At 46.9% G+C, this 13181-nt stretch overlaps 1 protein-coding gene across 4 annotated transcripts in view; it reads left to right on the plus strand.

The window, feature by feature from the left end:
- BIRC6 (baculoviral IAP repeat containing 6) overlaps positions 1-13181 on the plus strand; it is a 2208279-nt gene that overhangs the window by 524542 nt on the left and 1670556 nt on the right. For all 4 annotated transcript variants that reach the window (XM_078648748.1, XM_078648749.1, XM_078648751.1 and 1 more), the window contains exons 18-19: positions 5219-5380; positions 5473-5604. In XM_078648748.1, coding sequence (XP_078504874.1) covers positions 5219-5380; positions 5473-5604 — 294 coding nt within the window. The remainder of the gene's footprint in view (positions 1-5218; positions 5381-5472; positions 5605-13181) is intronic.

Consider the following 13181-nt stretch of genomic DNA (forward strand, 5'->3'; position numbering starts at 1 on the left):
TGTTAATCCCAATTTGGGTGGTAGTTGGGCTGCCTGTCTGGTCTAAGATTTTCAGGATAGGGTGGTTAACTGGGGAATCTCGTAGGAGGCGAGCTAGAAGGGGACCGGCCCTATCTGCCTGTGTGTGCTGCCTATTCGTGTATTCTCTATAGTCTAGAAGCCTCAGGTCTTCCAGCAGCTCTGCGTGTCTAATGTGAGCCTCCTGCAGTGGTGTGAAGGGTGCATTTGTGCCGGCTGCTTCATTCTCTAGGGACGCTAGCGAGCTCTCCACCACCTTCAGTTGACTGATTACCTCCCGTTTCCTGCCCACACCAGCGGTCATTGCTGCCCCCCTCAGACAAACTTTGAAAGCATCCCATTCCAACTGCCGGGTGCTGGCTGTGTTCACATTTGTGGAGAAGTAGGTTTCTATAGTGTCAGACAGGGAGGACCGGAATACCGAGTCTTCAAGGAGATCTGGAGACAGTCTCCAAGTCGGGATGGGGGCCAGCCGCCTGCCCCACTGCCAGGTGAGTTCCACGGAGCTGTGATCGGATAGAGTTTTCCCCATGTGTTGGGTCTGGACAATCGAATTCGCGAGGGAGCGGGAGCAGAAAACATGGTCGATTCTGGTGTGAAGTTGATGAGGTGGGGAGAAAAAAGTATATTCCCTCTCCTGTGAGTGTGTGCTGCGCCATGCGTCAGCCAGATCCCAGCCCTCCGCCCACCTCGTAAGTGCGTCCGCCTGTTTTCTACTCTCAGCAGCCTGTAAAGGGGGATGTGACCTATCCAATGTAACATCAAGCACAGCATTGAAATCACCTCCAATTAACCAGCGATGATCAGCCCAATCCGCAAGTACCCCGTTCACAGTTAACAAAAACTCCCATTGACTTGAGTTCGGCGAGTACACACACCCAAATACAATAGCATCCCCGTCCAACAGTCCCCGCACAAATACATAACGTCCCTCTTGATCAATTCTTTGCTCCCAACATCTGGAAGGGGACAGAGCCGCGGAGCCAGATCGCCGCCCCTCTGGAGAACGCAGAATAGGAGGTAGCAAAGAGCTGCTCTCTCCATTTCTTGCGCAGTTTCACGTTTTCAGCAGCGTTCAAATGTGTCTCTTGCAGGCAAGCAATCTGTGTCCCCCTGCGGTTGAGTTGAGCCAAAATTCTATGACGTTTGTGTACTGATCCCAAGCCACGCACGTTCCAGGTGCACAATTGGTAATTATTAAGTGGCCCCATAACTATCTGTGTGGTGCGGCCAAGTGAAACACCCGGGTGCCCATGTTAGTTCTGCTGTGCTATAAGGTGAGAGTGTCCTGCAAACATGTAACCCCTTAACAAGAAGGTCCCCAAGCCAACGTGCTCGGGAGCCAAACCATGGTGCCCAACGTGGGCACAAGTCAGTGAAGTTCATGTGCATACCGGGGGTGGTAGGCCTCTGGCGACTGTCACCGAACGGCCTGCATGGGCATGATAGCCCTCGACAGTGTGGGCCCCCTATGCAACCCACCATATATGAAAAAAAAAGGGGGGGATCAGTTATACGTTACCACCCGGAGGGGGATCAATTGCGCAGCAGATCAGAACTCCGCCGCCATCTGTGCTGTGATCTTTGGAAATAGCGGCAGGCTGTCTACTGATCCGGATACCTCCGTGTGGGTGTCGGTGGTGGCGGTGAGTCTGTCTCCGGTTGCTTCCGCGTCGTGAGCGGCAAGTGCCTCCTCTGTTAGTCGCAGCTGCGGTGATGATGACGAGTGGCCCTCCATCTGATTACCAGGAGGGTGCGCCTTCGCTGGTGTTCCGTGGGAAGAGTGATGCCCGGGGCTGGAAGTGTTCCGTCGGTCCGGAGGGTCCCTGTGGTCGTTGCTGTGGCGATCTTCAAACGGGTCCTGTGAGGTCGGTGGTGTCAGAGTGGCTTCCATCCATTCCTCCGCCTCTTCCGGTGAGTCGAAGAAGTGAGATTTATTGTCGTGCAGTATTTTTAGCCGAGCGGGGAACAGAAGTGCATATTTCATATTCCTGTCTCTTAATTTGCGTTTCACACCCATGAAGGTGGACCTGGCGCGCTGTACAGTGGGCGTGAAATCAGGGTAGACCGATATGTTCTTATCCTCAAAGCTTATCGGTGCTTTCTCCCTGGCCGCTCGTAGGACAGTGTCTCGATCTCTGTAGTGGAGGAGGCGTGCGATCAGGGGACGAGGAGGTGCCCCCGGTTTTGGGGGCCGCGGCGGCATCCTATGTGCCCGTTCTACACTGTACAGGGCAGTGAGGTCTTCTTGGCCCACCAGTTTCCATAGCCAGTCCTCCACGAACTGGGTGGGGTTCCTCCCCTCGCTTCTCTCCGGAATGCCCAGGATGCGGACGTTATTGCGGAGGGCGCGTCCTTCGGCATCGTCCACCCTATCCCACAGTTGTTTAAGCTGTTTCTCCACGCTTTCCAACTTCGTGGAGTGTTCCGTCTGCTGTGGTACGAGGTCACTCAGCGCTATCTTCTGCTCCGCGACCCATTCCGCCAACTTGGTATGGTCAGCTCTCAATAGGGACAGGCCAGTCGCCATATGGTCTATGCGCGATTCCAGGGCTTCGCGCGTCGCGCGTATTTCATTGAGGATAAGGTCCAACTTGGCGTCCTGTGACCCCATTCCGGTCGGTGGAATGATGTCCACATTGGAGGAGGCCAGCGGGTCCTCGGAGCCTGTGGACTGCATGTCCGCCGTAGCCCCCTGGTCATGAGTCTTGCCCCTGTGTCTGCCCATGGATCTCGTTAGCAGGGTGGCGCTGTAGTGGTCGCAGCAGTCTGCCGTTGCCAACTCAGGTGTCCACTTAGAACGCCGGATAGTGGCTGCAGAGGGTTCGAGTTGTGGTGGATAAAGGTGGCAGCAGCGTAGACCCCAGGATTGGCAGGGACTGTGCAGGCTTGCTGTATGTGGCGTCGCTGTTGGGTGGGCTGGTGTTCCACTCGGGGCCCTGCGGGCAGGCGTGTCCCCGGTTTTGCAGGGGGGTACGGGGGGAGACAGTAGGGCCCAGGCTATCAGTAGTCGAGTCGTGAATCCCAGCCAGGAGCGCGACAGACGACAGGACTGGAGCGTTGTGGCAGGGCGCCAAGGCGCGTGTCGCGCTCCCTCACCGTGGCCCGGAGCCGGCAGCCCAGGTATCCGAGGCCCGCTTCTCGCCGCGAGGTGCGCTGTTCCCCGCTGCGCGCCACCCCGTGTCGAGTCTTCACTCCCGGCCCGCCGACCGGTAAGCCAGGGGGCAAGCAAGATGTCACAGTCCAGACCCGGGGGTCCGGTCCCGGCCCGGGTGTGGAGACAAGATGGCGCTGGTGAAAATGCGCCTCAGAGTCGGGCCGTCCCACGACCCGTAGTGCCCGATGAAGTCCGGGGGAAGCCGGGCTCACAGCGCCGGTGTTGGGTGACTTGTATCGCCCGCCCCGCAGTCCTCGCCAGCGCTGTTGATGGTAGGCGTGCTGCTGGCTCTGCGGACGGGCGGCATTCCGGTCCGGGAATGCTCCCGCGTCCTTCCGCGGGCCTCACAGCAGGGCGGCCGGGCAGGGGCTAAGCAATGGAAAGGGAGGCAGCGGGGCCACAGGTAGGATAGGGCGCCTCTTCGTACTCCGTTACCTCGGCTGGTGTCTCGGGGTGCTGCCAGTCCAGGGTCCCGATCGGACCGCGATAGCAGCTGGGGGCAGGTCGGGTAGCCCACGCACTTGAGCCCGGGGCTTCTCACCGTCCCGTAGGCCGCAACAGGCGCCGCAGCCACAACGCTCATATGATGTGGTCCGAGGGGAGAGATACCGCTCCCTCCGGCACAGGAATCAGGTGGGCTGCAGGTAGGGGTTGCAGGATAGATTGCAAGTATTTAGGGCTAAGGACGGAGCTTGAAAACTACACGTCCACCATCTTCGGCACCAGGCCACGCCCTCAGCCTGTTATTCTCTGGTAAAGAAGGAGCCTCTAGTGGGGCTGCGCGCCCATTCTACCAGGGCGACGGCAACAATACTGCTTTGGGATGGGGAGTTCCTCTAAATGACATCTGTCCGGCAGCTAAATGGACTTTGTTTCACACATTTACGAAACACTACTGCCTTGACAGTTAAGTCCGGAGAGACAGCTTTTTTGGCTGCTCTGTTCTCCCTGACTTTCTGGTGTGATCTGGGTTCGCAGACCCACATCCGGGGTTGGTAGTGCTGGGGTATCTATTCCAAGGTAAGGAATTGATAACTAACATGTTTCTTTCAGATGAACAAGTTACTTACCTTCAATAACGATATATCTGTAAGAAACATAGATTAGTTATAGATTCCTTACCACCCCACCCATCCTAACCCGTTCTGCGAACTGATGTCTAGGGCAAATGATATCCTTTCAGGGCCCTAGTTTTGTGCACCAGTAGTCAGTGTCTTACATGGCTCTGCGTTTCTGGCGTGGTAGGTTGTGTACAGAACTGAAGTCTGAGCGCGAGGGCGGCGTCTAAGTAGCTGCCGTGATGCCATCCCGGCGACCACAATGCCAACAACAGACGCGGAGCAGACCGATGCCACCTTTTGACACGCAGAGGTACTGCTGACAAAAAAACTTAACGGATCCAGTCTGACGCCTGGGGGTAACTCTAAGGTAAGGAATCTATAACTAACCTATTTTTCTTACAGACATATCGTTACCGAAGGCAAGTAACTTGTTCATATAGTACATGCTTTTAAAACCCTCAGATTTGGCATATTGGCTGGCTTTGAGACTTTTTAAAATATTTTTTCCTTTCTTTTTTAATTTGTTGTTTGTACCTGAGCAGGAATCCATTAGGGAGAAGTACCATTGAAAGAGGGTCTCTTCTTTTGTGGAGTTAACTTTAGTTCCTTATCGGTTGTGTTGCACGTTGAATGGGATTCGCGGTGAGGTGTTCTCCCAGGTACCGATAAGACCTAAAACATCAAGAGCCTTTAGATTTCAGCTGCTTGCAGATTCACATTCTGCAGTGAAGTCATTGAGGATGACCTGTGCGTGACCAAAATAAAATGTGTATGTATATCATATATGTTTGTGTGTGTATGTGTGTATATATATATATATGTGTGTGTGTGTGTGTGTGTATATATGTGTATATATATGTGTGTGTGTGTTTCTAAACTGTACTACTTGTCTGCTAATTGAATAAAATATTTTTAATGAATATTGAATGTAGTAACGACTTGTTGGCTCTTATTTTAATCATGTAAAATTGTTTTTATTTAGAGTTCAGAGGTGTGCCATGTTGCAATTTTCAGATTTCCATGAAAGACTTATCAACATACTTTGCAAGAATACTGAAGATAGCCTTGCTACAGAGCAGGCTCAGAGTCTTGTTTTGGATATTTTGTGCTGGCTTGCAGGAGTGCATTCAAATGGACCTGGCAGGTAATGGAACTACGATTCTAATCATGTAAAGGTTACATGTTTGTATTTTTCAGGATGGGAAATACATATTTTTTCCTTGGTTTTTTTTACAGCTCGCAAGAAGGAAAGGAAAGCCTGCTGTCGAAAACACGGAAATGTCTTTCTGAAATTGTACGTGTCTGCTTCTTTGAGGCAGGACGAAGCATAGCCCATAAGTGTGCCCGTTTTTTAGCACTTTGCATAAGGTTGGTTTTATTTCCATTGTGTCTCTTCCAGTTTTGGATTAATATTAAGCCACGTAGGTAGTCTGTTAGGTGTGCACACAAACTTTCAAAGTGGTGGTGTGTTAGACCACTTGTACCAGCCTTGCCATTATAGTTTATTAAAAAATTAAGATGCTAATTATGTATGTTTTGACTTGAAACCCTTCAGTGTATTAGTTTGTGTTCCAGCTCACAGTAAAGAATTTTTACAAAACTGTGGCAGTTGTAGTGCAGCTGTGCAAAAGGGGTGCAGAGTATCCCTGTTTTCGCTATTGCTTTGGCTGTATCCTGTTCAAAGGGGGAGTGCAATTTTCACCCAGTCATGGCAGACTTCTGAACACCTAACATTCCAAACTGATACTGAGTACCGTCCATGCACAGTAGCCATACATCAGTGGAATCTAATTTTAAACCGAAACTTCAAACTTGCAAATGATTGTACGCAATTGTAGTCAGTAGCGTCTGTTGTAAGATAAATGTGGCGGTGGGGTGGGCAGCGTGGAGGAGGGGGAACTGCGGGGGAGGGGGCAGTGCAAGAGGCCTAAAATAATATTTCAAATAAAGAGAACTTGCCTGCTGGGGTCCGCTTGTCGTGCTGCTGTCCGGGCTTCTCCTCTTGGCACAGGCTGAAGCTTCCAGCTTCCCCTTTAGCCAATCCATATGCTGCACACACCTAAGAGCAGCGTAGGGTTTGAGCAGAGTGCACTGGTTTTGTGCCCCATCGGGAGCATGGAGCCCTTGCCTGCTGATATCTCTACTCAGCAATACAGCTGGGTTGGAGAGATGTCACTACTCATGACTGTTTGGCCGGCCTGAGACGGCCGGCCAAACCCTCATGTGCACTGACAGCAGGGCCCACCACTCGTACCCCCTGCTGCATTGCTGTGGCCCAGCCCACCAAGACTCAGCCGCAAGACGAAAAAAAAATGATCTGCATTAAGGTCTTTTTATTTATCGTTTGCCTCTGCAGGCAGTGGGGCGACACTCCTCGCAGTAGCAGTGGAGCCGCCCCTGATTGCAGTGTATTGATTGGATTTTCTTTGTGGTAAATGTACTTCGTCTTAAACTACAAACACATGCCATAAGATGCATTTGCCACAAGACTGGGTGTTTCTGGGATCCTTTTTTATATACTAACTAGCAGCCCGTCCCGACGTTGTCCTGGCTTGAAAGCAGAATGTCTTCAATGGTTCGGGTAGGTAATAATACTGTATTTCAAAACCTTAACATGCTTTAGCCGCAAACGTGTTTTTATTTTAAAACCTTAACACGCTCCAGCCGCGAGCGTGTTTGTCCGCTGTAGCCGAAGTCACTGCAATATGTACCTTAACACGCTCCAGCCACGACCGTGTTTGTCCGCTGTAGCCGACGCCACTGCAATACGCGAACTGTCTGCTCCAGCCGCGAACGTTTTTTTTTCCGCTCCAGCGACGCTTGTGTGTTCACTCCATCCCCGAACGTGTTTGTCCGCTCCAGCCTACGCCACTTAGACGCACAACATCGCGTCAACGTCCAACGCCCACAACAATGCTGAAGGACACGCCCAGTCGCATTAAAACGCTAGTCCCACACAGAACGCTTCTCGCAAGCGGTATAATCCCGCAGTCTTTTGCCGACAGCACAACGCACACGCCCACAACGGACTACTTTGTACAAAACGTTCTTTTCACCTTCTAATGCATATTTTGGGCTGCTGTATAGCCTATGTCCATCTGCTGATACTGTTGTTTGCAATGCTGTATTGGGTGTTCCGATAGGCGCTGTGGTTCCGGAGTTTACCCGCCTCAAAGGTTTGGGCTCTCTTTATTATATTAGTATAGATTCTTTTATGATGAATTTATTGAGCATCTCAAACCAAAATAAGTAGCATTCTAAATTACAAATAGAAAAACGATAACAAGAGTGCCAGTAAAAACCACTTTAATGTCCTTCACATTGATTGGTTGACGCAGTTAAATATTGACCATCTCCAATAAAAAAACATTATGAAAAACATGACTATAAAAGAAACTTCTATTGATTTTTGCAAAGGTCTCTCCCCTCATTTTGTACCTGTACATCTATATTGATTTTGACCTCTGAAGTTTCTTAAGAGTCTGCTGGGAAGTTTTTGTCCTCATGTTTTTTTATGTTAAATGGACACCTCTTTTTTATTCTAAATTCTTATTACTGTTACTTTACGTAGACTGTGCAGAGTTCCTGTGCATTTGTTCGGAAGTCAAGGAAATACTTTTTCCACTTGCACTCAAAAATGTACCCTTTAGTTGATTCTTGAGTGACATATTCTGCAGCTCTGTGAAGCTGGAGCATGTAACTGCTGAATAACTGTGTAGTGACATTTTGTAACTTTACAACAACAACAGAAAGTATTGCACCTAAATGTGTAGTGTATAGGTACATTGACATGGAAGAATCATTGCTATGGTCTGATTTGCTTTATCCAGTATATAGTTAACAGTTCTTAGCTATGACAAATGTTCTTTCAAAGTTTAGTTGAATATGTAACAAACTTACCAGGGGCATCTTAAACTCTAACAAGGCCACCTCCTACGAAGAAGACCTTTACAGTCATCCTTCCTAAAATCTGTTTGAAGTAGTTTAACTAGACCCCTCCCAATTCCCCTCACCCAGGTAGAGAGACACCCTGACTCACCACAGCACCAACACCTGTCTGCCAATCAAGACCCGGCTCCAAGTTTCCTGCCCCCATTCACTTGTCGTCTAGCTATCCCGAAGGAAGTAAAATGCCTCATTGCACTGAGGCCAGTCCTCATTCCCTTTTCACCCCTCTTAATTGTCTTTGGGCTTCCCACCCCAGGAAACCATAGCAAAGTACAGGCAAAGACATGGGTGAATCCTATTTGGTCCTGGGATGGCCTAGAGCCAGAATCCCTGTACCTTAAGTAAATAGTCTGTAGCTCACACACATTTCACACTCTCAGTACCCACATTTCCTGTTGATACACACATTCACACATCCACCCTGGCTGACATCACACAACACAGACTAGATGCAGTCCTCATTAGAGGCATGACTCACACTCGCCTCAGTGATTTATTTTTGACTTTTTCATTCTCATGGGCCCCAAACTGTAAAGCATACACTGCACACAAGGTTGTAGGAGAACAGGCAGTATTCTACCTGTCTTTCTGGCACTGCACCCTGGGTGACCAGGGAACACCTACCTCGTTTGAACTCCTCTGCTGCCAAATCCCCGTCTCAGCATCTTGGGCGTCTCCCTTATTTCATTTTTTGTAGACCTTCAAAACTTAACAAGTGTGGTTACTAAAGATGACCGTATCACCGTGATCTGTATAAGACATTAACATTTTCCACAGAATTACTCTTGGACTGGACAGACCATGTCACCTTCCCCATTCTTCCTTCACATGGCATGACTTTGAGCTCAACCAAAAATAGTATTATTCTCCTTCAAAGACCTCCCAGTGGCTACTCATGAATAATAAGTCAATTCGTCAAACTTTTTTTGTCCTACCTCTACAGCGGCCACATATAGGTGCACTACAGCTGAAGTCTGTTTATTTCTGTGCAATTCGACTCTGATCTGAGGCTCTGCTCCATACTTCGTCAGATTTTTCCAACACCAAAGTCTTTTTTAATACAGACATTGTGCGAGAGAGCTATCCCCCTTTGAAAACGACAAGCTTCAAACCTTACTGAGGTTTAGAAAAGCAGATGTCCACAAGGGATCCACACAATGTTTGTGTTGGACATGGTCCTCTCTGCAAGTTCACCCCAAATTTTTGCCTTCCTTTGCTGACCTTAATTTGTTGACCTTTCGGACTCTGTACTCTTTACCTGCTAATCAGTGGTAAAGTGGTTGTGCTCTCCCTTTTGCACATGGTAACATTGGCCTACATCTAATTGGTACATTTAAGTTATTTGTAAGCCGCTAGTATATAGTGCTACATGTAACCAGGGACTGTAAATTAAACTCTACTAGTGTGCTGCAGCACTCCTTGTGCCACCCTCTAAAGTAGCAATTTAACATGTCTCCGGCCTGCTACTGCAGCCTGTAGAGCAGTTTTATACTGCCATTTCGACCTGACAAAAAAAAACTTTTAACAAGAATCCAATTGGGACGTGATTCCGCACTCCTTTTCTAATGTTATTCAAAGTCAGTGATATGTATATTTTCTTGTAGGTCGGTGGTGCGTAGGTAGGTTACCCTACTGAGCTATTAGGGTACATCCAATATGTAGAGCCTGTGTGGTTCCTGTCAATCAAGAATCACCCCTACCTCGCACTCCTTTTAATTTTCCTTGAATAATTAATCCACATAAATTCGTTGCTTTCATGAATTTTTATTTTCAAGTATTTTCGTTATTTTCAATGGTCATATGTTTTGTATCTTGTATTGTTTTCATACAATTTCTCATGCATTCTTAGTTCCCAATGCATTTCAAGCATAAAGCCCTTCTTCAGGGGATTCCTTGTCTGAAACAGTTAATATGTAGTAATTTAGTAAACTGATATACATTCCCTCCTGTTACAATTTCGTGTACATTGTTTTCACCAATTTTGTTTTAGAAGTTTTAGACCCCACATGCCGTGTGTCAGGATGTGTTTGATGAGTACAATAATAGCCTTTTACTTTTACCAGGCCTAAAACTTCTTTTCAAATACTTAAAGGTTGCCCTAAGGTAGGCCCTAAAAGCTCATAGGGCAGGGAGCAGGGTATGTATGTGGTTAAGTCAGATATATGTGTATAATACTTTTTACATGTCCTGACTGAAAAAACTCCTAAAGATATTTTTCACGTTAGTGAGGCCTATGTCTCTAATACCCTAACACTGGGTTGCCTCGTTTCAGTTAATGAGTGCTATGTTCAATTATGGAGCAGATACTCAAATTAATTGTAATTTAAAATCCCTTTTAATAATAAAGAGCGTTTGCATTTTTTTTCCCAATCAACTGTGCCCTCTGCCAGTGTTCTGGATCTCATGACTGGGAATTACTTCCGTTGCTGTTTGTGTGTTACTTCCAAACAGTGTTATTTAAACACATTGCTGGACTACTCCAGTATATTGTTTTTTGTTTTAGTGCCTTGTTATTCTTTGAAGTAACACCATCATTGCCCTTACAGGTAGCAAGGGTGTCTACTGTGGTAGCACCAGTCTTTTAAACTACTGTGGTAGCACCAGTCTTTTAACAAGTGTTCTTTATGTAGACTTTCTACTTTGACTAGTTGAGTTCTGTGCAACATAATTTAGTCATTGTCACAGCTACCTGTTTGTATTTAACATACAGGATCAGAAGAACATAGGATTGACGAGGGCCTCTGCAGAAGGGGGCCATTGTCCATGTTCCATCACTTGAGCAGAGAAGCCCATCGAGGTATTGATTAGTCTACCCTAGCTTTTGACTGAAAGGGGGCTGCTAAACAGTGTGAAGTGTTTGATCTTTCTCTGTTAAACATGGTGAAATTGGCCTACACCTAATTGGTACATTTAATTGCCTAGTAAGTGCCTATGGACTGTAAATTAAAAAATACAAGTGGGCAGCAGCACTCCTTGTGCCACCCACTGATGTAGCTTTTTAAAACAGGTCTTAGGCCTGCCACTGTAACCTGTGGCACAGTTTAAGCTGCCATTTCGACCTGGCAAAATGAACCTTTTGCCAGATCTAAATGTTCCTTTCTAAAACTAATATGCCACCCCTGAAGAAGGATCAAATGGCCCACGGAGCAGGGTTCATGGCATTTAAAAAGTAGGACATGTGTTTAAGTTTGACATGTCTTGACAATAAAAAAATCTTAGTTGTTTTTGTCTGTTGTAAGGCTTATCTCTCCCATAGGCTAACACTGTGTTACCTTGTTTCAGTTAATACGCGCTAACTGATAGGTGGTAGATAGAGTTATGCTTTTTGCACTCAAATGAATTGTAATTTAAAATCTTCTGTAAAGGTAAAGTCCGATTTTAAGTCTCATTTCTGAGAATGTCACTTTTAGAAAGTTAATATGGGAGAGGGCTTGGGCCCTTGACTGCAACCTTGGGCCTCCTTAAACTATGTAAACAAACAAAGTATCTATTTGCCAAGTTTTTATTGTACCTACTGAAAATAAAAGGACCAATAATCTCATTTCCATTAGCCCTTGTGATATGTTTCACTTTTCTTTTGTATTAACTTCAAGATTTCTTGCACATCTTACCACGTCTTTTTGAAGGGCAAACCTATTTTTGGGAAAGTGTTCAAATGTACACTTCAAACACATATGACAATACAACAATACAAGAACATATAATGTCAAAAACAATAACGTTTTTTCCCTTAAATTTGAAAAAAACACAGTGAGATTGACCTTTCAATGACCAGTCCTTCAGTTAGACATAATAACACCTGGTGGAATATTCAGTTCCTGTTTTTAACACTGTATGTCCTTCCGGTGTAAGCTACCCGGGGTTACTAACTCTGAACGTTTGTACTAGAGGAATAGGCATTCTGTCGATATCTCCCAAACAATGTTAGTTTATTGTGGCTATTCTTCCCCCAGAGGCTAGGCCAACACGTTTCAGGCTCTCTGCGATCGAAGGAGGTTCTCCTCAGAACCTGGACTTGGTTGGTTCTCAGTTTCTCCTCGTGCTGAATCAGTTAGCAGTGGCAGTTGCTTTTTTGAGGGGATCTTGAAGCCACTTCGCAGATATGTGTCACCTGTTATTGGTTATGCCTCTTCTTTTCTTGAAATATTCTGGGAATACTCTTGGTTGTTTGGTGGGCAGGAAGAAGTCCCAAAACTAGTTTGATATCAAGAAAACCTTGTTTGATGTGGTGCGTTTGTACCTTGGCAGATGATGTGGTCTTGTTGATGCAGCTTAATTATTGTTTTCAAGACCGAGATCTGATTTCATGACCTTATCTGGGCATGTGAAGCCCTGAATAGACAGGAAGGCTGCTTGAAGAGAATTTCCCAGACAGGACAGGTTATTCTGCGAGCTCATTTGCCATCTCCTGCATGTCAGGCAGTGGAAATGAGATTATTGGTCCTTTTATTTTGAGTAAGTACAATAAAAACTTGGTAAATAGATACTTTGTTTACATACTGTTAGAAAGTTGGCATTTTCTGGCCCCGACCAACTGTGCCTTCTCCCAGTGTCCTGGGCCACTTGACTGGGAATGGCTTTGCTGTTGGGGTGTGTGCATTACTTCTAGACAGTGACATAAAGGGGGTTTATTGGTTGACAGGATAGACCATTCCGACAGAATGGCTGTGTGAGGAGCTTTACCCAGCCTCGTTTGCACTTCAAAGGGCTTTTTCTAAAGCATACACAAAGGACCCTGACACCTTTTGTCACCCCAGACGCTTTAAAACCTTGACAGGGAAACGGGAAAAACTTTCCAGAACCAGTATTGGAGGTGGGTCAAGGAATCCCCCACACAAAGGTTGGCATAAATATTGGACCTCCAGAGCCTCAACAGAATACTCCAGGATCTATGGAAGATTCATAAGGAGGACTGCCCTGTTGTCGGAAGACTACCCTGCTACTTGAAGGACTGCTTTGCTTTCTGAAGAAGGAATATGGAACTTGTTTGCCTAGTT

Source organism: Lissotriton helveticus, chromosome 6 (genome assembly GCF_964261635.1).
Source record: "Lissotriton helveticus chromosome 6, aLisHel1.1, whole genome shotgun sequence".
Taxonomy (NCBI): Eukaryota; Metazoa; Chordata; class Amphibia; order Caudata; family Salamandridae; genus Lissotriton; species Lissotriton helveticus.